At 38.9% G+C, this 25,205-nt stretch overlaps 1 protein-coding gene across 4 annotated transcripts; it reads right to left on the reverse strand.

Annotated features, from left to right (window-relative positions):
• Window positions 1-193: 193 nt before the first annotated feature.
• On the reverse strand, window positions 194-24,528 carry nup214 (nucleoporin 214). Of its 4 annotated transcripts, XM_011481723.3 has the most exons (37): window positions 24,366-24,528; window positions 23,621-23,810; window positions 23,379-23,530; window positions 22,889-23,087; window positions 22,738-22,808; window positions 22,592-22,655; window positions 22,329-22,432; window positions 21,894-22,000; window positions 21,716-21,782; window positions 21,270-21,393; window positions 18,470-18,679; window positions 17,806-18,256; window positions 17,608-17,723; window positions 17,417-17,505; window positions 16,750-16,833; window positions 16,201-16,350; window positions 15,821-15,979; window positions 15,307-15,410; window positions 15,049-15,225; window positions 14,750-14,838; window positions 14,568-14,654; window positions 14,171-14,485; window positions 13,870-14,037; window positions 13,455-13,566; window positions 12,697-12,760; window positions 12,073-12,139; window positions 11,817-11,901; window positions 10,122-10,174; window positions 8,550-10,037; window positions 7,560-7,627; window positions 7,298-7,475; window positions 6,394-6,546; window positions 4,518-4,692; window positions 2,868-3,013; window positions 2,607-2,640; window positions 2,015-2,050; window positions 194-659 (listed from the first exon to the last, which is right to left on the reverse strand). In XM_011481723.3, the coding sequence occupies exons 1-36, from the start codon at window positions 24,405-24,407 to the stop codon at window positions 2,017-2,019; spliced, it is 5,976 nt and encodes a 1,991-aa protein (XP_011480025.1). In that variant the 5' UTR covers window positions 24,408-24,528; the 3' UTR covers window positions 194-659; window positions 2,015-2,016. The 4 variants fall into 4 exon arrangements, with proteins under 4 accessions (XP_011480025.1, XP_011480027.1, XP_011480026.1 ...); XM_011481725.3 differs by lacking the exon at window positions 2,015-2,050 and having other exon boundaries at window positions 18,521-18,679; window positions 24,366-24,527; XM_011481724.3 differs by lacking the exon at window positions 2,015-2,050 and having other exon boundaries at window positions 14,568-14,651; window positions 24,366-24,527.
• Window positions 24,529-25,205: the final 677 nt, after the last annotated feature.

Consider the following 25,205-nt stretch of genomic DNA (forward strand, 5'->3'; position numbering starts at 1 on the left):
ATAACCAAGTAAAATTACTAGAGCAGTTAATATTTCAACGTTATTTTTTTATATCTTTTCATGTTAATTCTAGTTATTTTACCCTCAGATCAATCTTGGCTCGGTTTTAAATAACCAGACAAGTTTTTATTTTTAATATTATGTTTCAAATTTGTTTTTAAATTGTATGAAACTGAATACAAAAACACCAAAATGTTTGAAAATTACAATTTATTTCTGGATTTCAATGTAAAAAAAATACATCCAGGGGAAGCTTGCTGCCAAAATCTGTTAAAAGTCAAACTTTAACACATTCTTTACATTTTACAAAGAATGTGTGAAGTGTGTAAAGAAAACCACTCTGATGAAGCCGTTAAGACTTTAGCTGCTCAGTTTCCATCAGCCGATGCAATCAGTGAAAAAGTTTGAATCAAACTTTATAAGTCTTGGGGCGAAACAAACATTGCATGACAAAGCCTTGAATGGATGATATAAACTGAGCTTTCAGTTCCTCTGAATGTGACTTTTTCTGTTATTTTGAATCTTCAACCCATAATGCAACTGTCCAGCCTTTATCTTCAGTCACCGACATCTCGACTTAAGGGGAAGCTGTTAGTGAAGTTTGAGGAGATCCTGGAGGAACTCAGCTTCTCCAGCTGCCAAACGACGGAGCACCCGGTCTGGAAAAAGAAAGGAAAAAACAAAAAAAATGTTGAGAACGAGTAGGACTTGCTGCGGTATATTAAATTATATCTTTACTTGTTTACCATTTCTAAACCTGATTCTGAACATTTCTGCTATTAGGATCATTTTTTGGTCTAAAAATTCAGAATAATTCAGGTTATTCTGTAAAGACAGATGAGATTGCAGCATGGTCATGCTTACAGAGAACTAAAAGACATCTGCATTTCATTTTTGTCCCCCAGTTCATTCTCGCAGCTCCTTCTTTATATTTTAGTTCAGTCAAAACTAATCTCTGCTGCTGCTGTTCGATAATAAATGTGATAAGTGAAGCATTTGAAGAAGGTGTGATTAGTGCAGAATGTGTGTGTTTTTTTGTCAGGGGTGATGGGAGGGAACACAACAGAGAGGCTGAATGCCATCGTCTGACAGAAATTTACTTTGACTTTCTAATTGCCTTTATCAACAACAATGACTTGTGTCGTAGCTTCCACTCTGCCATATCCAATCGGTTTTCTGTTGATTTATTCTTACTATAGTTTGGCGTGCCAGATGAGCGCTGGCTCATGACATTTAGAGCCATTTCATACCATTTCATACTTTCCATGCAAGACAACAACAACAAAAAAAACTTTGTGCTCTCTGCTGCTGCACAACAAACAGAAATAGTCGTGTTTATCAAAATCTCAGTTTTCTTTTCTTTTTTAAAGACCCACTCCGATAAAAATTGTGTTTTGGGTGTTTTTATCATATTCTTGTGGCCTTTTTCTCACGGTGAAGGTCATATATCAAGAAAATAAAAACATACAATTGCATTTCTGAGTATTTGACTTTATTTAAATCGCTGTGGATCAGGAGCAGATGAAAAAATTCCGTTGTAGGTGTGACATAGAAGCTATAACAGGCGGGCTACAAGCTCCCAGCTCCGCTCCATTCTGATGCCTTTACTTGTAGGCGACTAGATCCATGTACGTCTTTGTTTTCCTCGCCTGATCTGGCATCTGGCTCAAAACTGTACTGCTGGATAACTCCAATATTGGATTTATGTTGCACTGGTAATGTTAGGTTGGGGGAGTGATGGGTTGTAACCGCTAGCTCTGTTATGGATGATGGGAAGGGGTGGCGGGGTTGCTCCACATCGATGGTCTCGACTGCAACTCAGAGACTAATGTCGAATAAACTCTTATCGCTCTGCAGAAAGTATGTCCTAGAAAACGCTGTTTTTGAATTTGTGGTTTAATAGCATAATCATAATTTAAAGAGATCAATAGATGATCAGAGTGGGACTTTAGAAATAGAACAAATAATCAGAGATGGCCAATACTCAATTATTGAATTCTTAAAACAGACTTACTTTTAGAGATTGTTAATCCAACTTTGTTGTAATGGTCTATGATGAGAATTATAACAACTTGTTAGTACTACACAAAGCATAATAGTTACTAAATATAAATTTGTAACATTTCTAATGTGCGAATGAAAATTTGTAACATTTCAAATTTTTTATATAAACACATTAATAGACGGCAGTTTTTGACATAGCAAAGAACAGCCGGTAATAATGATGAGCTGCACAAATGGTGATGGATTGTTAACAACACTTGAACGCTTCATCTGCACAGCCCCCTGCACAATTTAAAGTTCATTCTTCTAGAAGAAGGCCAGAGGGATGTGAACTGCAATGAGACACCACAGCGGATGAAGAGGAACGGAGGAAAGAAAAAAAGAACAAAAAGGAAGGAGAAGAGCAGATCTGAGAGATGAGGAGGGAAAAGATAAGATTAGAGAGCTAAGCTAATTACTTTAGGGGGAAAGATCTAACATTACTAAGCAGCCTGTAGGACAAGATCTTTTCAAATATGTTTCAACAAACTTATAGCAGACATTCAGTCATTTTTATGTCTGCTAATTAGTATAAAGTGAAAGAAATCAATAAACACACTCACGGATTTGGAGATCCAAATGCGTTTCCTGAAAATCCTGCAATACAAAAAAAAAATACAACTATTAAAATCATAGAAGGAAAAAATAAATCATCATGGACAACCTATTTCCCACTGATTTGCTTCAAAGAGTTCACAAAATCAATAACTGAAGGCTGCAGAGCTTTACTAAGCGAGCACACAACATCAAATTATCCCAGAAGTCCCTCCACACAACCCAAGTCGAGTGGAGCGGAGGAATGAATGCAAGTGTTGGAGTCGCACCTCCCGTCTGTGGCTGCTGGCCAAAGCCTGAGAAGCTGCTGGGCTGGCTTCCAAATCCAGGGCCCTGCTGGGCCAAGCTCCCGAATGACGGCGCAGTCTGAGTGGCGAGAGTCCCAAAGGAGGGGGCACTGGGGGGTGAGGAGAAACTGAAAACAGGAACAAATGTCAAATGGAAGGTTTGACTGGAAAATGGGTGATTATGGGACAATTTGAATGAACACATTCATAAACACAGAATAAAATGGTCCTTGATGGGTTTTGACCAATGCGAGCCAAGATAGACACTTTTCCCCCCTTTCTTTCTTTATCTGTATGTGGGATTGAGAAACAGGGATTTAAACAGGATTTAATCTCTTCTACAGGACTCGCTCCCTCCCCAAGAGAGAGAGAAAGAGAATAAGCAAAACACTGGGGGAGAACAGAGGGAGCTGGCCAGTTTAATCTGCAGCCAGAATGACCCCAGAGTGAGATTATCTGGGGGGAATAATCTACTCGCCCATAGAGATCCATAGTTTTAAGGCTTGTGGTCACGCTTACTGCAGCGAAAACACTTGCAAAGGCTGAAGAAAAAGGAAGATGAAACACAAACAAACAAGATAAACCTGAATGTATAGGGGAGTTTTGAGCTGTAAACTATATTTTCTAGGTAAATGTAATTCTTTTAAAATGTTCAAACATAACCTTACTGGGATTTTGTACCATTTTTTGGATATTCTACTTTTCTGTTACACTAATTTCAATAAAAAAAAGAGAGATTATATTTTTAACAGAACATGTAAACAAGTATACTACTCAATGCAAAATTCAGGGAGAAAAACTAAAACTGTGTGAGGTCAGAAAAAAGCACCAAATGAATCATAATCTCCTCATTTTGTGATTTAAATATAAAAGAAATACATGATAAAAAAATGTAAAATATTTTTTGGTTTTAAAGGGCTTAGGTCTATAAAAGGGTGTTTAAGTAAGAGAAAAAACACTCAAGGTGTAAGATAAAAAAAAAGCGACATCTTAAAGGACCACTTTGATGAAATGGTGTTTTCTTCTGATGATGGAGGACATGTATGAAGAAAATTAGGCCTAACATTGCATTTCTGAGTATTTCTTTTTTCAAATCGTTGCGAATCAGGAGCAGACATAAAAATGCAGTCTGAAAAAGAACTTATTGGTGACGTAGAAAATATGATGGTCTAACAGTCAACGAACAGTCCCGCCTACAACTCAGAGGCGAACTTTCACAAACTCCTGTCACTCTGCAGAAACTATGTCTTAGAAAACAACACAGCTTTCGGATGTTGCCTAAAATAGCATAGCTACAATTAAAAGGACCACTGGGAACGCTTTTACAAGAAATCCAGTTTATAAAGTAGACATCTTTGCTCTATTTGCGAAAACAAACATGTTTGGATTTCCATGTTGCTTCACACTGTGAGTCAAAACCTGCTGTTCCTCACTCTGCTGCATAAACAACCGAATGACACATAGTTCCAAACCAAAACATTGACTGTAGGTGCAGAACATAAATACTACTACACTAAGCCACACAACACCAAATGTATTCATGTTGTTACAAAAGCAGCAAACTTAACAAATAAAATGGGCCACATATTGAAATCAATAACTGCTTGAAATACTTTTTTTTTTAATAATTACCCAAATCCTCCCATGCTGGCGGCTGCTGTTCCCTCGCCAAACACTTTACTGGACTGGGAAGCTAAAGGGTTGCTGAAAGACGGACTTGAACTGAATGAAGCGCCGCCACCGAATGCAGGAGAACCGCCAAAAGAAGGGGGGCTTCCGAACACGGGGGCGCTGCCAAAGCCGCTCGCTGTAGAGAGAGAGAGAAACAAGGTGAAGGCTTGAAAAGGAGGGCAGTGGACGGGTGCCGGCTTGGTCGAAAACTGCTTAGTGAGAAGCTCGGAGGGTTTTGAAGCAATTTTCAGAGCATTTCTCAGTGTGTTCGCTTAATTTTCTTGAAGAAACCAAATGTTTGTCATGTTTGGAATAAGGACACAAAAACAGAGATTAGGTTGATTAACTATCTTTCATAGCTGTACATACAATAACTAAAACTATTCTAGTAGGTAAGAAAAGCGTCAAGAGGCTTTCAACTCTTTTTGTCTGGGTTTTTTCCCCACTTCTTGGGGATTTTACACCCATGATTTTCCTGTTTTTGTAGCACAAAGTCCTTCTGAGTTGAGTAGGTTGAGTTCTATGGTGTTGCAGCACACTAGGACACGAAAACATCACAGTAATTTAAAGCCTCAGAGCAAGGCGAGCTGAAATTACAGCCAGCATGCCCCAGTAAATCATTGATTGACTTAATGTCACAAGCTTAGATTCCAACAGCACAAACCATTGAAAGGCCTTTAATAGGGACTTCAGTAAAAGAAAATGTCTCAGTGGATATGAGTGATGGTCAAGTTGAGGAAAAAAAAAAAGTCAAACATTTCATCATTATGACACCAAATAATTCATAGATTTGATGTATTTCTTGAATTTCACATTTTCAACATGAATGCAAAATCGAAATTGTAACTAAATCAGGTTATTTAGACATTATCTTTACACTGCTGAAAATTTTTTTATGAGATAAAGAGTGGGCTGTAACAAGTATCCGAATCCTCGGATACTTGTTATCCGTTCCCAAAAATCTCTTATTTGCGACACTTATGAATCAAGTACAGTGTGGTAAAAATACACTTCAAAAAATGTAACTATTGCTCTAAACTGCAGTAAATGTGCAGTGTGTGCTACGGTCAGAGGAAGTAAATCATTCTTCAAAGTAAAGTGTTGGTGACACTTCTCATTTTGAAAGTAAAGCTTTTGAGTGTTTTTTGCACTGACTTAGATCAAAAACAAGAGACTGAAATTTAGTTTACAGATAGAAATTCTGGAGGGAAAAAATAATTTGTTCGATATACCGGTATTTAAAAAATAGATTAGACTAAAAAAAATACCGAATATGAATTTAAGATCATCTAAAATAAATCGTGTGATCAATTTCCTCTAAAGATGAAAAGAGTGAGTCTGTAAAACCTGTCTGTTGTCAGTTTAGATGAAAGGACTTTGAGTGTTTTCTACTCATTACAGAGATTTTTTACTGAGGTGTTTCTGTGTCTTCATTTACTGTCTTCTTGCCATCTATCTACTATGACTGCAGTCAGCATTGCTTTGAGGATGGAAAAACTGTGAACATTTTCAGCTTTTGCTTAAACGGATCCACAACTACAGGGACACTTATGTTTTGTTCACTGCTGAAGTTAACCAGGAAGTTTTTTTAAAGTTTGACATTGTTTAAAGTGATAAATATTATTTTTTCTAATAAAAACCTTGTGTTTTTATCTGTTCTGTATAAATGATGATTATATATATATATATATTTCAATTTTCACATACATACAGCACCAATTCAGACATATTTTGACTGAAGAATCGTGTTTCACAATCTTGATTTGTGAGTCAAATTGGATCGCCACGTAATGAAGGATTCACAGCTCAAAAAAAAGGATAATAAAGCAGGACCTACTTGATTTAGATGGTGTGGAGAAGGAACCAAAGCCCTGACATGCAACACTGCCTCCACCAGTACTGAAGGTCCCACTGGGCTTCTGCTCCCCGAAGGAGGGCTGACCAAATCCAAAGGTCTTGGCGCTACTGCTCCCAAAGAGGCTGTTGGGCCCTAGAAGAGAAAGAAACAATAACATGTAAGCTTTGACAGCAGATTTATTTACAGTCCATCAGACTTTTCGGTGCAATACACAAATAATGCCTGAAGTTCAGACATTTCCTTTTACATGTTTATTTAAGAAAGGAGAGTCCAATGTGTCAAAAGGAAGTTTGTGTAGATTGCAGACAACCAAAAATACACAAAAAATGTTGCTGTCAGACAATCATCATTCTTGCAGAGTGTGGTACGTCACTTGATTGACAGGTAGAAAGAATGACAAATCAACATACGTCAATGGACATGCGAGTTCAACTACACCGAGCTCTCTGCTCGCTCATATGGAGTTTTTCTTCCTCTTTGACTTCAGAAAGTTGTGAGCGTTTAGCGTCAGGAGCATTGTAACAGTCGATGTGCCATATTTTTTCCTGACTGGCCTGAGGCCGGTCAAGAAAGCAGAACCTTAAACAAAACGTACACGGATCATTTCTGTCGTCGGCACACTGTGCGCTGTGGCGCCACTGACATGACAACACACAATTCAAAGAGCTGTCAGTTTGATGGAAGAATGATTATCACGTAAAAATCTCACATCTAAGTTTAGCAATTTGATTCTGAATAATTGTCTGATTCATTTAAAAATCTGCTTCTCAAAACAAGTCTGTATTTTAGTAAATAAATATAAAAAAATTAAATTTGGAGCTGGTTGTTTCAAAAGTAGCTCGCATCCCGGCAAAAAATGTGGGCATCCCTACTGTAAACGTACCAGACTGCGTGCTCTGGCCAAACACGCCAGTGGAGGCGGTGGTACCAAATGGGTTCTTGTTGGCAGCGTCTTCACTGGGTTTGCCTCCCAACCCGCTGAAGAATCCGCCAGAGGACGAGGTTGCAGCGCCGGTCGAACTTTGACCGAACAAACCTCCACCAGTTGAAGGTTGCTGTTGCTGGTGGCAATTAACCAGCAAAGACGTGTATTCATGAAAATTGGTTCAAAAGGCATTGAATCATTGTGAATTCGAGGACCATACCTGTCCAAATATGCTCCCAGTGGTGGATTGTTGGCCAAACACAGGTGTGGCCGCCGAACAGCCAAAACCTTTAGTAGAAAACAAAACAAAACAAAAGAATGTAGGACAGAAAAAGTCATGTTCCACACTCTGCATCAGCAGAAAAACTTTCACAATATCTTGAAGTCCACCATGTGTGTCTAAACAGGAAGCAGGAATGACAAGCTGTGTCTAACTGTAGCATCAGCTGTCCACATGGACGCGGCGGTTCTCAGAATGTGCTCGGAATTCAAAAAATGTCTGGGAACGAGACAACACCCTTCGACCTACTTAAGCTAACGGGGCATTATTTTTATAAAACAGGTGTCGTGCAAGATAATACCGCTGGAAACAGACGCGCCTGCTGTCAATTTATGCAAACACAGACGGGTACCTTCCCTGGCCCCAACGGACATTTTTTATTAAGTCAAAGGTTGTCAAGTTGTGTTGACTTCAAAAATGTAAGATGAGGTTTGACTGTTTAAAGCCCTATAGCTCTAATCGGAGACGGTCGCATCATGCCCAGCGACAACCGTTTTTATTTTATTTTGAAGAGCCTGTAAGGTCTTAGTTTTCACATTACATGAGGATTTATCCTGAAATTAATAATCATCTTCATTAGTGCACAAATGTATGACATTTTGATTATGTTTTTAAATGTATTTTGGAAAACACTTAAAGTAATTAAACCGACATAACTAACCATGACTCAACGTGGTTTGATTAAATGCTGAATGTATTAATTAAATATCACAGCAAAACTAATTTTTTATGGCTATAACAACTGTTTTCACAAAATCAGTGATTTGAACTGAATGAAAAAAAGTGAATTCCTATATTAGGAACTAGCAAAAAAATGTTTACCCTGAAAAATAGGCAAGGAAAATTCATTCGTGAATTTGTTGAATGGATTATTTCGAGCCCAGAGAGCAGACGCCACGAAGATGAACTGATTTCATTCAACTTGCTTACCTGAGGGCTGTCCAAAGCTGAAGCCTGACGCAGATGATGTGGTGGTGTTATTTCTGAACATAGATCCTTGCCCAAATCCAGAGCTCTGGCCGAATACTGACGGGGTGCTTTGGCTAAACAGCCCGGTGCTGCTGGGTGTGCTGGAACTGCTGGTGCCGAAGGAGAAGGAGCTTGCATTGGTAACAGTGGGAGCACCGAAAAGACCACCTCCTCCAGTGGTCGCACTGCTTGAACTTGCTCCGAATGCTGACTGGGTGAATGAAAAGCCACTCGAAGTTCCTCCTATGCTAGCAGGCTGTCCAAACCCACCCACGCCAAATACAGATTTGCCGAAACCGGTTTCTGTTGGTGCGCCAAATCCAGATGAGCCGAATCCGGTAGTTGCAGGGGCAGAAGAGGCAGGAGGAGCGGCAGGCTGCCCAAACACATTAGCAGCTGTCGTTGCTGCACTGGTGATAACTGCAGCGGTAGTGGTTGTGGGAGCAGCTGTGTTAATGGCTGGTATGGCCCCAACAGAATTGCTAGTGGTGGTTGCAGGAGTAGCAGAGGTAAAAATGGAGCCTGGTTTTTCTGAGGAGGAAGCTGGTAAAGCTGCTGAGGTTACCTCGATGGTAAGTGGGACAGCGGTGGTAGATGTGGAGACGGCAGGTGTAGAAGAGGGGTCTGGGGTGGCTTCTTCTGTGGAAGAAGCAGTTGGTGGTGCTGGAGGCAGAGTTGTTTCCGTCTCTGCAGGAACTGTAGAAGAGGAGTCTGCAGTAGGGACAGGAGTGACCATAGGAAGTGTTGGTGCTGCAGATGTTGGCGTGGTTGTTGTGGCAACTGCAGTCACTAGAGGCTCAGGTTCTGCCGGAACACTAGCCAGGTCTACAGCAAGTTCCTTGGTACTCAGTTCTGGTAAAGCAGCCGATGTGCTTTCTGAAGGTTGCTGAGTAGCTTTAGGCTGTTCAGTAGGAGCTGCAAGAAGACTACTTAAAGATGTAGGCAGCGCTGAAGCAGCTGTAGTTGAAGGGGTTATAGAAAAGGTTGGCATGGAGTTTGAATCAGGAGGTTTAAACAAGCTGCCTGATCCTGACACCTTAGGCATGTCTGCTGCAGCCCCGTCTTCGGCAGACTTAAGGGGAGTTGAACCAAAGTTAAACTGAGGAGCTGACTTGCTATGGCCAAGTCCAGCATTCCCGAAGGAAAATGCAGGAGCAGTGGTCTTTGTGGAGGATTCGTTTGCTTCTTCTCCGTGTCCCACTCGTAGTCCTGAAAAACTGCCTAATGTCTCCCCTCCAGCTGCCTTTAGAGGCTGCGGCTCTGTCTTAGAACCAGTAACAGTGGAACCCTGTTTTGCTACTTCCCCTAAACTGTTGGCCGATGAGCTTGAAGACCCATTGCTCAGACCAGGAGAGTTTGACTTAGTGGGAAGGGAGAATGGCTCCTCTCCAGTTTGGCCAAACAACCCTTTGCCATTTCCGCCAATGGAGAACTTGTTCACATCCTTCCCTGCAGAGACAAAGAGAGTAAAACTAGGTGAAAATATGAGGGGAAAGAGCTGCCACGACACCACACAGCTGCACTGTTGGTTACCTTGAGACAATCCAGCACCTTGTGTTACAGATGAAAAACTGAAGCCCGTCGATCTGCAAAAGCAGCCAGGAAGTAAGAATGAAAAACATCTGTAGTACTGAGCAAAGGCAACAATACTGCTTTCCAATTGATAACACTTTCTAGGGATGTCCCCATCCTATCACAGATTATTAAATTAAATACTCAAATAACAGTCTGCATATCATGAATGGATCATAATGCTTTAAAACCCATTGGAATACGGCACTAGTTAGAGCAGGAAGCGCACAATACAGGTTGTTAAAGTAAGCAACATATTCAATGATTTGGATTTCTGGGCTCAATAACTCTTTCGATAAATGTTTAGAACTGACAGCAAGCGTCTCTATTGGTTTAACTTTTTTTTTTTTTTTTTTTTTTTTTTTTTTTTTTTTTTTTTTTTTTTTTTTTTTTTTTTTTAACTTGTCCTGTCCAACAGCTAGGCAAACAGATGAGAGCTGAGGGCCTCTTGTGTTGGACATATTTTATTCTAACAAGAGGGGTTATTCATCTTCAGACAAACCAAAGGTATGTCTGAATAAACCCCTTTTGTAATTGAGGCCAAACTTTATTAATTTCAATCATGTTTGAAAATCTTTGGTGTTGGACCGGACGGAAAAGGAAAGAGGGGAACAAGAGAGAGGGACGTTAGAGAGAGGGGGGGGTAGGAGGGTGATAATAGGAGGGGAAGGGGGGTAAGACCATGAAGCAGCATAGAGCAGACAGGTTTACTGGTTGTTTATCGTTACGGTACGGTTCAAATGTAGTACAAAAAGGGCGGGGCCTGTTCACACACACTCAAATATTATCAACACACCTGCTAGCCGCAGAAATGTCCACATGTCAACATGCACACAAAACAGATAGTGTTCACGAACGCATACCTATGCCTTTAAACCAACTAGTGTGAAATCTTTCATTCATTCAATCATGCAAACTATTAGTGCAAAGGTGAGCTAACACCTGTGCTCAGGTGAGTGTTTATGTTCTTCTAAAATGGATGGTGGAATGTGAAAAGAAGGAGGAGGAGCGCCCAGCCACCCCCACACCCATACCCCCGCCGCAGCAGCAGCGGCAGCCGGAATTCCCCCAGCGCCACACGGGAACAGGCAGGGAACAACCGCCCCCCGGGCGACCAAGACCGCCACCCAGGCCAGGGCCAGCAGGACCGCCGCAAGGCCCCCAGAGCCAGAGAGCAGGGAGGCGCGGAGGGAAAGAGAGCGCCGCCCCAGCCCAGCCAGGAAAGCAGCCCCCCGCCGCGCCGGAAGAGCCCAACGCAGGTTTATTGGTTTAACTTAATGCAAACAATGACCCACAAAGTCATTTCAACAGAAAAAATATCAGATTTTTTTTTTTTAAGAGAACAGCTCTCTCTATACTGCTGATAGAGACGGCAGTGGGGCGGCTGCCAAGGGACTGTCTACAAAGTGCAAACTCTGGTAAAAAGTTATTTCAAAAAAAGTTTTAAAACAAGCAAAATAAATAAACGATTTTATTGATGTGAGCTAAGCATGTTTATTTATCCTCAAGCTACGACAACGATTTTGGAAGAAAGTTGTCTATAATTTTTACAAATATTTTTAATGGAGATATGAATCACATAAAGCTTCAGTCACTAAACTTTCTCCCCTGACTAATCATCACCTTTTTCTTTTAATGCCATTTGTGTTAACTCACCCTGAGGTGAATGAGAAGGCCTTGCTGGTGTTTTGCTCAAGTGAACTAGGTGGACCCCCGGAAAGGTCTGTTTTGGATGGTTGGCCTTGAGGACAAAAACATTCATAACATGAGTAAGAAAACTGCTAAAAATCGGATTTGCTTTTACAAAGTCCTAACTAAAAATTAGGGTCATGTGTTTATGTGTAACCACAAAGAAATTGGTGCAGATGTTAGGTCTCTTGCATCAAAACAGATTTTATCTTACAACACTTACCAAAGACAAAGCCTGTCTGTGGAATAGATGCATTCTCTGTGGGTATCTTTTGCAGACCCGGTGTGTTCTGCAAAGACACACATTTACCGCTGCAGATTCAAACTCGTAATCACAAAGTCAGCACTTTTCAGCAGGTGGAAAGGAAAAAAACAAAACATTCACACAGTGTCCTTTTGCGTCCACATTTACGAACTTGAACTCGTCCTGGAACAGGACTCGAATGAGGTGGCTCTCCTGTCAGACTGCAGCAGATTGTAGCACAAATTCAGGAGGGACATGAGGTATTTCTCGCCTGTGCAGTGAAGGCCTGTCTTCAGATGCCAAACTGTCAGCAGTTCGTGAAATTTCACATGTTGAATGTTATTTAAAATTATGAGGAAATATATAATTTTAATATGTCTTATCTAATCTTTTTCTATGTAAAACATGACGCCATTTTTAAATAGGAAATTGAGTAAAATGTGCGACACTACAATGAAAAAGTGCATGTCTGAAAATTCATCCAAAAATCATCCATACAGACAAGAGTGACTTCAGTCACAATACCACAACTGTAAACAAAAGATTTGTAAATAAAAAGTTGACTGGCAACCGCCTGCAGAGTGATAGAAAGATCCAACTCACTCGTTTGACTTGGCTGCTAGAAACTGCTGTGAAGCCCTGGACTGAGGGATCTGGCGCCGAGGAGCTGCAGAAGATCAACAAGACGGGTGGGACAGTTATTAAACACAAAGAAAATATGAGACTGAACATGAAGTTCATGTTTATTTAATTTAAAAAATTGGCTGGCCACAAGACTTTTTAATCAAAATATGGCCTTGTTCTTCATCTTAATGTTATTTATAGATATTGCATTATTTTAGTGTATTTGTGTCCATCTTAAAAAATAACATGTTTATAAAAATCTAGCATTAAAGATAAATAGCTAAACATGCAGTTTTCAAAATACCCCCCCAAAAAAAAACAGGTGTGTGAGACAATCTAATGTTTAGTGGTATAACAGTTTTTCTAATATTAAACATTGTTTTTTTTAATTGATAAAATAATATGATGGTTTTTTTTATTATTGTTTTTGTATTATGTGGTGTATTATTGTATTGTATTGTATTATTGTCTCTTGAAAAAAAGAAGCTTTCTTTAAGGTAAGTTAAGCAGACAGAAACCCTCAGCATTCAATAGCAATCACTCCATCTTTTGACAGTTTTATTTTTTTTACTAAAAAAGCAGGATGTTTTTAAATCTTTTTTAAAATATTCTTGGTGTTGATAGATAATCATAATTGCAATTGGCTACTTTTCATGACACATGACACAAATAAAAAAAGTGAAGTTAGTGACTTTCCCCTCTTCTAAAAACAGTTCAGGGTTTGATTTTTTTTTTACCTGACCATAGAGGACACTGGCATAGGTGCCCCTTTGTCCTTAAGCTCCTGAACATTCACTACTTGAGGGACAGTTTTTAAGGTGGACTCTGTCAAAGAAGTGTTGACAACAGCTGGAAAAAAAGAAGAAAAATACAAAAATTAAAATAGAAGCATTTAGGAGTAAAATGTGAGTTTTTATTGTTGTAGCCTTGAGTATCAGAAGGCCAATTTAGGTTCAGTAAGTTTTCCTTCAGGACCATTATTTAGTGTTTCCTGAGGTTTTATTGATGGGAATTTTTCTTTTTTATATGTTGAGATTTGTCTCCCCCTTGTGGTTTAGATGTTGCAAAGCAACAAAAACTTGACTTGTGTGCACATTATTGAAGGGAAAAATCTACTTAGAAGTGAATTTTTGAGCTGATTGTTCCTCCTACCCGTCTTCTGATTGGCCATTTGTCTCCGCAGAGCCGCGGTGGCAGCAGCCTGCTGGGCAGAGATGGTCACAGGGATGCTCCGCTCTGCAGGTGGTGCTCCATGCTTTACCGTCTTTGTGGCAAGCGCAGTACTTTCAGCCCCGCTGAGGTTAATCCTATTTGTAGGAACTAAAATAAAACATTTTCAATGAAACAGTGTTTTTTAAAGTATTCTTTTGGCTGTGCTATGAGGAAATTTCATTTCAAATATATTATAAGCTTGATAGGTTGGAAAAAGGCCAAACATGTTTGATTTACTTACCAGGGTTGATAATGGGGCTTAGCACAAAGCCCATACCAGGAACAGGGTGCATCTTTGTTAGAGGGGTGGACTGTATAGCTCCAAAGCCTGGCTGAATGGAGGGCGTTCGAACAACAGTGGGGTGACGTGGGGTGGGAAGTGATTGGGTCATGGAATTCATAGGTGAAGGCTGCAGGGGCTGTAGTTCTTCCTCTTCCTCCAACTCCAAGTGAGATGGGAGAAGCTCTATAGACTGCGATAAGGAGGACGTTGAGCTCACATCATCCAAGTCCTCAAGGTTTTTAGGGGCCAGGAAGGCCGAGCGCGACAAGTTGGCTGGAAAACAATTAAGTCTTTAGAAACTTATTTACGGAACAAATTTGATTCAATTCAACTATGAAGGCACATATAACAGTACCTGGTGCAGTTGAACGCACAGGAGGCATTTTCCCTTTTGACAGGAAGTTGCGCAGTTGGGACTGTTTAAGAGGAGAAACCTTGACTGCTTGACAAACGCACCAAAATAAAAAACTTATTTAACTCAAATGAAATGAAGAATAGGTTCAAAAAATTAATTTTTGTGAAAATGTACTTCCACACCTGCTGATTTCACTTTTGTCTCAGGAGGAGTCGTTTCAAGCCGGGCTTTCAGAAGTGCCTCCTCCAAATTCTCCAGCTCACCTTTGTAGCTTTAATAAAACAGAAACATTTTATATTAAGTTGTGAAACTATGAATGCATTCCAAAAAAAAAATCCAGGGAATTCCAGCTTATTGAAGTAAAGATTTCTTTGAATCTGAGCCTTAAAATCATTATCTGAGGTGCTTCCAATCACAGCCTTTTTCACATTTATACACTTTTGAATTTGTCAAGTCCTCTCAGCCTAATGACAGCTCTTACTCATCTGATGTTGCTGCAGTGTTCTGGTTAATGGTAGGAGCAGTGGTTTTGCTGTAGAGCCGCAGAGCACTGAGCTCCTGAATCAGCTGATCCAGTCGGTTCTTCTGCTGGTTGATGATGCACAGGTTGTTGGACAATGTATTGAAAAGACCCTCACGTCCAGGCACGACCATGTGTCTGAAAAGAAAGGATTTATTTATTAAAAGTTGTTTACAGACGCATTCAGTTCCAGCTGAATAAGTGATCCTCCACACTCACTTTTGCTTTTTCTTTTTCTCCAGGTGTTTCTCCCATTCCACATCCAACACGTCGTTAACATCCTCCACAGCAAATTTAACGTACTGGTACAGCCTCCGAATCTCCTGACAACGGAACACACCATGACCAAAAGACTTTTATTTGTCTTAAAGAAACCTCAATAATTGGCATATGAAGTACAGTGGTCCCTCACTATAATTTTGGTACACCTTTCACTGCGGGATATATATATATATATATATATATATATATATATTTATTATTTTTTACAGCAACTAAATTTGCCAAATCTACATAAATCTTGATCGCAATCAGATCCTGTTTTCATTTTATAACAGTAGACTTGTTTTTCTATGAAGGCTTGAACTTTGAGAGTTTAAACAAGAAAGAAAGGAGTGAAAACATTCATGTCTGTCTGAGAAAAGTGTATGAAGGGTGTAGTGAGGGTTTTACTGCTTTAAAACATCTGTAATCGTACCTGTAAATACAACTCATCTGCTGCTTTATTCCTCACCTTGAGTTGCTCCTCACTTCTGGGATCCAGAGGTTTTTTGTACAACAGCTGTCTGTAGTTTTTATCTTTTCCCAGCTCGTTCTGCGTCTTGGCTTCTTCCGCCCCAGCAAAGCCCTCCAGTAATGTGGTCTTCAGCGTGCCAATGTCACCATGGAGAGACTTCAACACGGGCAAGAAAATATCGAAAAATCTTACAAGGTGTCGATTGTAACATCATACAATTTTTAAAAAGTTGTCAAAAGGAAAAGAAATTCCAACATTGTCATCCTCTACGTTAGTGATGCTTTTTTTTATTGAGTTTACTATATTTACAGTGATGAATCATTCATCCAAAACATGCTTTTCTCCCTGAACAAATGGTTCTCAGAACAAAGTCTTACCTCTGTCGTTTCTTTAATCTCCAGAGTGAAGATGTGGAGGTCCTCAGACTCTTTCCTCAGATCCTTCATGTCATCGTTTGTGCCGACCCTGACGTCAGCTTTTGAACTGCGTGCCTTCAGGTCATCTAACTCTTTCTGAAAATGTGCAATCTAAAAAGAAAAGCACACATTCACAGCACAGTTAAAAGGGGCTTTGGATAAATAGTGAGGAATTCTATATTTTTTGGTTATTTTGTTTTGTAAATTCAAGTCAGTTTTTCATATGTAGTCAAGCTTTTTCAGTGATTATTACAAACCACAAATTACAAGAATTACAGCATCTGATAATTACTATAATTACAGGCAGATTTGCATATTTGCAGTTTGCACAAAGAAAAGTGTAATCTACATCAACTATATTGAGAAATAACAATATAATTGTAGCTGGAAAGTAAGCTAAGGTTATAAGGAGTTTGTGAAGAATGAAAGTTCACCAAATTAGAACTTGGAACAGGAAGCAGTTTACCTGTGAGCACTAAAGTGTGGCCGCTGTGGTCAGACATGTCTTACCTCTTCCAAAATTCCAGCCATAATGGGATCAGAGTCTTTCTTTTGCTGCAGCTGTTTCTCCAGGGCTTTCACGCTAACGGCTTGCTAGGAACGGGAAGAAATGACAGTGAAAATGAAAAATATAAATACATAAGTGAGCAAATGTAAATGTCTTAAAATATAATAATCATTAAAAAAAACAAAAAAAAGTGATTAAACCTTTCCAACATTAAACATTTACATTTTATTTTTTTACATTTTCAGTTGTTAGCAGCAAAATTCAAAATTAAGATTCTATGAAATCTGTCTGTTTTAACTTTTTAATTTTTTTTTTTTTACTTTAATGACCAAAACGCCTATAATGATCAGGTCTGTGCTTACTTAATAGTCCTAAAATATGGTAAAATATACATTTTATAAAACATTAGGAAATAAGTTTGCTGCCAATCAAAAGGAAAAAGAAGATTAATTAAAAAAACATAATGGAAAAAAAAAAGGATAAAAAAAATCCTTTAATTTAGTTAGTGCAAAAACAAAGCACCTATTTATTATTAAATTCAAACCCAACCAGTAAACGTTTCTGGGCAACCTTATAATCTCTCTATGCTTTAAACAATTGAAATCTTAGAAGACGCACAAGAATAATGTATGAATTGTCCTTTTTGTTATAGTAACAGAATAGTACTACCTGCATAGTAGAGACACGTCCTTGGACAGCAGGAGCAGGTTTCTGGACACTGGCTGGAGGTGTACTAGTCTGCACCGGGTGCACTGGAGCTGATAAACATTAAATCCCAATAAATCAATAACGCATTTGAATGCCACCATGTTTATCTGTATGTGTGAGTCCATGAATGTGGGTTCAAAGCGTGTTCTCACCGCATACAGCTGGCGGCTTTGAGGCTGAGATTGGAGGCACATTGAAACTACTGGAGCTGGAAACAACAGCTTTAGGCAAAGAGAAAGCCGGAGCTGAAGCCTCCACCCCTGAAAATCTTGGAGAGCACAACAAAGTTTTGTGTTTTAATTCATGAGTAAGAGCCTCCAAATAGAGGTCACATTATTTTTGTTGTCTACCTTTCATTCAGACTAAGTTTGACTGTGGGCGGTGAGGCTGTTGAAAGGCTCTGAGGTGCCACAGCAGCAGACGGGGCAGCCACTGCTGGTGGTTTGCCGGAAGGGGAATTAAACGAAAACGCCGAGAGTGCGGACGGGGTCTCAGACGGAGGTTTGGAGGCAAATGAGAAGCCAGAGGACCCTGAGCCAAAAGGCACAGATCCTCCCAAGGCGAAAGCTGCAACTGGGGCAGAGGTGGTGGAGAAGGTTGATGGGACTGAGAAACTAAAGCCGGAGAAGGCTGATGTCACAGGAGCCGTTGGAGCCATGCTAAAAGGAATAATGGAGGACGGAGCAGAAGAGACTGGAGGACTGGGCGCAGCTGCTGAAGAAGCGAGGCTGATGCTCGGGAAGGCAGGTGGAGCAGAAGGAACTGCAGCAGGAATCTTGGCTGGTGCTGTTGCCACGGAACCTTTGAACAGAAAGAAAAGTATTCGTCATCTGATTCCACAAAAAAACAAAGTCACTTTTCACAAAATATAAATGGAGACTGCATAGTTTTAGATTACACTTTATGGTTAGGATAAGAAAAATTTCATTTGATTTTCTGCGCAAACAATTTAAAATCAAGCAACAGACTATTAACAAGTTGTAAAATTTTGAATTTTTTTTTTTTGCTACTTACGAGGATGACCAAAACTCACACCTGCAACCCTCTCCATAACAGCCTTCTCACCTGGCTTTGGTAGCCTCTCCCCTTCAGGGGTCAGCATTGTAGGGGGTGAGACAAGCTGTTTGGCCCCAGGGTTTTGGTTGACTAAAGCAAATGAGCAGAGCAATCCCTCTGTGGACAGCATCATCAGAGTGGGTGCTGGAGGTAAGGTCTTCTCATCGGCTGTGGGCGAGTGAAGGTATCAAAAATCAATGACTAGTTTTCTACAGTAACCCTTTTAAAAGTGTTAATCTCCTTTCAGCAACACAAAAAAATTAAAATAAAACAAATAATTGGCTTAAAATTGATGCCTTGATATCAATATTCTTTTTTTTTTTTTATTGCAGCCTCCCGCTGATCAGAGGCAGCAGAAATTTCTTTTTTTAAGCTATCTGGCAGGAAATTCTGTCAAGTCCATTAATTAGGATTCAGTTTGGAATAATCATTTACAGACGGCTCATAGAAAATATTTGACTTCCTGCTCGATGCTATTTCCAGTTAATAAAAACAGCTTCACAGGGGAAATAAAAGTGATGTGTGCACACAGTTTGTGATCACAAACTGCTTTATGTCACATGGAGCTTAAAAATACTTACAGGATGTGCACAAAGATGTTAGTGCGTTAGGGTGTTTCCACTTCTTTTTCTTTGCCTTTAATGCATTTGGTTTGAAAAATGTATCTGCATTTATATGGACAGCGCAATTCTAAAGATGCATGAAGTGGCAGAAAACAGCCCACCGGCTTCCTCTTCGTGCCAAACCCTCAAACCTTTCTACCACTCACACCCACTTTCCTGTACTTCCAAAATCCTGCAGTGTCTTGTGGGCTGGAGACAAAATCTCATCTAAAGAATTGAAATAACATCTACAGCACAAATGGCATATATTAGACTGTGCAGTGACTTATTTAAAGTCTCTATCTGATCATCTTTTGTTCTATTGTAAAAGCCTTCCCAGTTGTCTTTTAATTATGATTATGCAGTTTTGAGCCAAAAATCCAAAATCCTATGTCAATTTCTAGCACGTAGCTTCTGCAGAGCGGTAGGAATTCATTAGAAATTCACCTCCGAGTAGTGGGCGGGACTGTTAGCATGGATAAAGCCCGCCCCCTTCCCCATCATTCATCTCTGTATGTGCTCTCTTTAGTGCTCACACCCACCACCTAACATGTTAAAGACACCAAAATCATGATTTTCATTGAAGTGGGTCCTTCATTTGTAGATTTTATGTTGATGGAAGGACTTAAGTTCAATTAGTTAAACTTATTCAAGACCGATTTTTTTTCGATCATCATAATCATGATTTGTTCTAAGGCTGTTGAGCTACAGGTTTCATCTCCCTGAAGGAGAAAACTGAACACACCCATTTAATAATTCTTTCAGTGTTTCAGGTTTATTTTGTTCTACAGACAAAGTACCCCCCCCTATTGAAATACAGCACAGCAATTAATCCCTTTTTTTGTTGTCAAAGCAAAGTTTGAAGCCAAATTGAGAAGAGAGGAGACTAATGATAAAAAAAAGAGAAGTGTGAGAAAAGCTCATCAGCATTCTGCAGCACAGTTGTCTGAGCTTTGTTGCTTGTTATGGTTCCCAAGCCATTTTTAATTAGACAATTTTTGTTTTGCGTACAAATGAGTTTTTTCCATTACGCCCTGTGCTTTGTTTACACACAGCCTTATTTTGAACAGACTACATTGGTGGTGTACTGTTGCTCAAACTGCATTCTTTTCCTTTTTGGGATGGAGAGTGAGTTCTCAGAGGGAGCAGTGAGGGATGTGACTAGACAGCAACAGCAGTTCTACGTGAATGTCTGGCAGACTTGGCCGGTTAAGATAAAAGAGTGCACTGAGACGGCAGCTGATCATTATTCTCTGCGCATGCTGCAATACAGCACTGCAGTAAATGCTGTATGCACAAAGCAGCCTGATGGAACTGAGCTTCAATCCGATCAATAGAAAAGTACAAATACAAAACATACAACGGTAAACAAAAGAATAATAATAGATAGAGTTGAAAGTAACTAAACTTTAATTTCACACACACTCAACAAAAGTTAACTTTTGTCTGTCTATTTGTGCAGCAAAAGGGCTAAGTATTAACCAACATCTGTCTTCAAGGTTACTCGACTAACCTCGAGCAATCCAAAAATAAATGCTGTTAATGCAATAAACCAAAAAAGGATGTAAAAAAACTAATATATAAGTCTGTTTTATTCAACAGTTACGAATCTGCATAAGTTAAATTTCCTATTAAAATCAATAGAACAACTTCATCCAGTTTTATTTGTTTCTGCTAAACAGATTAGAATGTTTTGATCAGTCCACATCAAAGCTGCAGAGGAAACCAAATATCCAACTGACAAACGGTTCTGCTGTTACCAGTCTGACAAATTTTTCCCCACTAAATTGATATTTTTAAAATCAATTTTCACAAAGCTTGGACTTACATTTAATTTAACTGCACATGAATTTCCAGCAGTCGTTATTTGTCCTTAAGAACTTAAACCACTGAAGCAGAGTTTTTTTTTTGTACATTTAAATTTAAACCTGATCAATTAACATCAGCACAAACTTGAAAAAAATAGATTGAAATGTCTTTAAAAATCAGGTAAATGTACATAACTCAAGTTCACCCACTGTTAAGAAAGATGAACACCATCAAGCTTCTCTAAAGCTTTTAGAAAAATGAATTTCTTCATATGATATGTAACTGACGTTTTGTGAATCAAATGTTTTTACTTGAAAAGCAGAAAGTTGACAGTCAAAGGCACTTACTAATGTAGATCTCCTGCTGGCTGGTGTAGTCTATTGCCAAACCAAGAGGCAGAGTGTCTTCATTTGACTCGGTCACTCGTAGTTCAGCCCTACCCGCATCTTCAAGGATCCACAGTTCCCACATCTACCAGGAGAAAAAAGAAAACATTTGAGAAAGAGCTGAACTAATGAAACTCTTGCGGAAACTTGAAAACAAAGAAACTAAAAAGATTCCTTCTCAGTGCAGTTGTATCCAAAACATTCTGCTCTCTAAAGGGATGAGTGAAATGTCCCAAACAAGTGTCACACATTGTGGGGTGTTGAATCTAGCAGCCTTTAAAAATATTGGTATTTCAAACTATAGAATATAAAAATAAAAGAAAGCATTTGTAGGGAATCTCCTTTATTGTATTACTGACATAAAAGTTAAATATCTTTATACTTGACTTTTTCTTTTTTAGCTATACCTTGTCATCTTGTCTTGCAATGACGCTGACCTCAATAGAAGCGGCTGACGCTGCAAAAACAAGGTCCCTGGATGAAAGGAAAAGAAAGCCAAGCTTTATATTACAAAAAAATTGCATTCAACTTGAAAGAATGAAGACACCTTTAAATTACATAGCTTTAAATAAAAATGATTCTTACCAGTCCTCTATATGACTTAGGAAGTAGTGATGTTGTCGTTCGGTGCAGGTGCCGTACACTATGTCACCAAAATTCAAATACTTGGTATCCACCTTTTCATCCTTTTTCTACAAAAGTTTAACAAAAACAATTGTACTGGTCACATGATAACAAGCTTTTGAGTTACGGCATATGAAATGTCTATTAAAATTACACCTGACACCTTGTACCCCTGAATCAAGAATACTATGCCTGATCAAAAAAGAAGATACTGAACTAAATTTAAGAAGACACTGTGAGTCCAACACAATAACTGCATTATTTCTGCGTTACAGAAACCATGTTCTAAAAACTGGTTAATTAAATAATACTGGATTTGCGTTGCGGTACTTAGAGCTACCGAGGAAAGATGTGGTTGATTGAATCAGGTGGATCACACATGTTTGTCAAACTTACAGGCAGGGAGACCAACACAAGCTCAGGAGGGGTCTCTAAAGACCCATCTGCAGCAGCATATGTCACTGCGAATGCAAATGTTCTCAGCCAGAGAACATCCAGAGCTGCAAGACATGGAGGGAAAGACAGACATGGGCCACACAGAAAGATGGAGTAGTTATTAACAACACCAGAAATTTAAAGTTTACTGATGACATGCAATAAACTGACAAGTATGCAGTCATTTTGTGTTTGTAACTTCATAAAATATATGGCCATCCTACCCTTCACAGGGTCCTCAGAGGTGTAGAAGTGTGGACACGGGATGACTTTTTTTTCTTCCAGTGCCTTTAAAAGACAGGGAATAAAAGTGTTCAAGATTATAAAGAACAAAAAGAAGTACCTTTTTAATTCAATTGAATTCACTTACCGGTGTATATTGACTAACAGTGCCATTCATCTTTCCTGCAGCAACCTGCTTTCCTTTTGGACTCCAACCGACTGAAAAGTAGAGAAAGTTAGAAGAATTTTAAGTTTAAGAAGAATTTTAACCTACAAATGACTTCTAAAGTCAAACTCACTGCATGTGATGCCACTTGTGGAGGGCAGCTTAGCCTGCATTTTCACAAGATCTGTAACATCCAGAATCATCATGCTGCCATCAGACAGACAAGCAGCCAGCATAGAGACATTCGCTGGATTCCACTTCAGGTCCTGCACCAAAGTGCCAGGTGGCACATCTGGCCGAAAGGTTGCAAAAGGCAACTTCTGTGTTGATTTCTGAAAAGTAAATAAATGAATAAATATTTTAAACTCAGAGAGGGAATTTCACTAAGAGCCACAATTACATTTTTTCTAGAAAAAACAAAACTATTTCCTAAAAACTTACTTAGGCCAATGAATATGTTTATTGACCAGTTGAGTTCATTTTTTTTCAAATTATTAGGCAAAGTGGAATCATTTTTTTCTAATCACTAAACTGATTTTTTTTTTACTGACAGCAACATTGCAGTAAAAACCTGTTTTTTTTTATCTTAATTATATTACGCAATAAAAAATTTGAGTAGTTACCCCATTGATGAAGGTGCGAACATCATAAAATGTCAGAAACAAATTCTCCTCTTCCACACCGCAAACTGACAATGTAAGTTCATCACAGCTGAGAGCCAAATGATGCAGAGCCAGTTCCACAGTCACTGTAGCTAATGGTGGTGTGCCCTTGACTGAAACAGACAGGTTACCATGAATAAACTGGAGTGAAAGAGAGCAAAGTATTAAAGCTACCGTTCAAACAAATGCAAATATTTCCTTACCTATGAAACCAGGATCCGCTTTATCAGCACTCAAAATATCTTGAGTTTGGTAGACTTTAAATGTTCTCTCGAGTCCCACGAATGTTAATCCGTATTTGTTAGATACAGTAAGAAGACTAGATCTGTCTTTAGGCAAATGTTCCGGCGGCTCAAAAACTTCAACCTTCTTCAATTGACGAAACTGAAAGTCCTGGAAAGACAAATGCATTTATGTAATTAAAGTTGATGTTAATTATATGTTAATAAAGTTGTTTTTGAAGCTAAGAGCCCAATGTTAACATAACTTAGTAGCTTAGCTATTCGACACAACTTTGTAAAAAATATAAAAAATAAAATAAAACATAAAAAGTAACCACCAGAAAATGAGAAAAAAATTAATAATAAAATAAAGTGTGCTTTAAAGTTAAAATTGCAACCGAAACATTCTATTTTAAAATGTATCGTCACTTTTTGTTATGCTAAATGCTACAAACCAGCATTTAAGCTAGCCACAAACCTTTTATATAAGCACTAGTTTTTCAAACAAAACATGTATGCCGTTACTGAACACACTTAATTTTCAACTTGAGCTAATAAAATATCTTATGTAGTATTACGCGCTGTTTACACTGGTGATAAATGGGTAAATATTATAAGTTCTACCACCTGGCTAACTGCTAAGCTAGCCACAACCATTGAGTTTTAATGAAACATTAGCTTCCGTATGACAATCTAACATCAGAAATAATTGTCAAAAAGGACCTACCTTCATTAACCTCTCAGGAGGAGAGTCTGCATCGTCACTCATTTTGGATTGAAGCAAGTTCTTTTTCTCCTATTTGTTTTTTCTTTAGTTTAGACACGCCGCATCGGGACGACTGAGTGACACACACTGCCGCGCGGCTTTGCAGTCAGGAAAACGGAATTAGGCTGACGAATCGATCCTAGAGCTCCTTGTGATCTCAACACTTAGCTTTCTCCCCCGTACTCTTAAATAACAGAAGTATTGTCTGAAATACAGTTTGAAACCATATTTGAAAATGTTGTTTGTATTATCAAAATACAGCAACAACAAAAACAATAATGATATTAATAATAAATTAATAAATCCAATAACAACATTGTACATTTTGTTATGTACTTGCATTTGTGCAAATCAATAAATAAACAAGAGAAGAAGAGAGCAGAAATTGCAATAACGTTTTAGGTGCATTTTCCTCACATTATTATTATTATTATTATTATTATTATTATTATTATTATTATTATTATTATTATTATTATTATTATTATTATTATTATTATTATTATATAGTTTTTTTTATAAAGGCTATTCCAGATGCCTTTCCTGAAACAACCCTGTACCTTGAAGGTACATGGGAGACCCAGATAGGGAGGGAACCCGCAAGCCTAAGTTTCCCGCATGACAGTCCTACACCCAGCCAACTGAACTATACAGCTGCCTAGTTTTTATCCCTTGTGCTATCCTTTGCACTTTAATGTTGGGAGTTGTGTCATCTAGACCCACTAGACAGTGCTCTGAACCTTTTTTCTTCAATGAATTGTGATCTTCACTGGTGTCCATGGATTACATGAAATCTTTCCA

Source organism: Oryzias latipes, chromosome 12, assembly GCF_002234675.1.
Source record: "Oryzias latipes chromosome 12, ASM223467v1".
Taxonomy (NCBI): Eukaryota; Metazoa; Chordata; class Actinopteri; order Beloniformes; family Adrianichthyidae; genus Oryzias; species Oryzias latipes.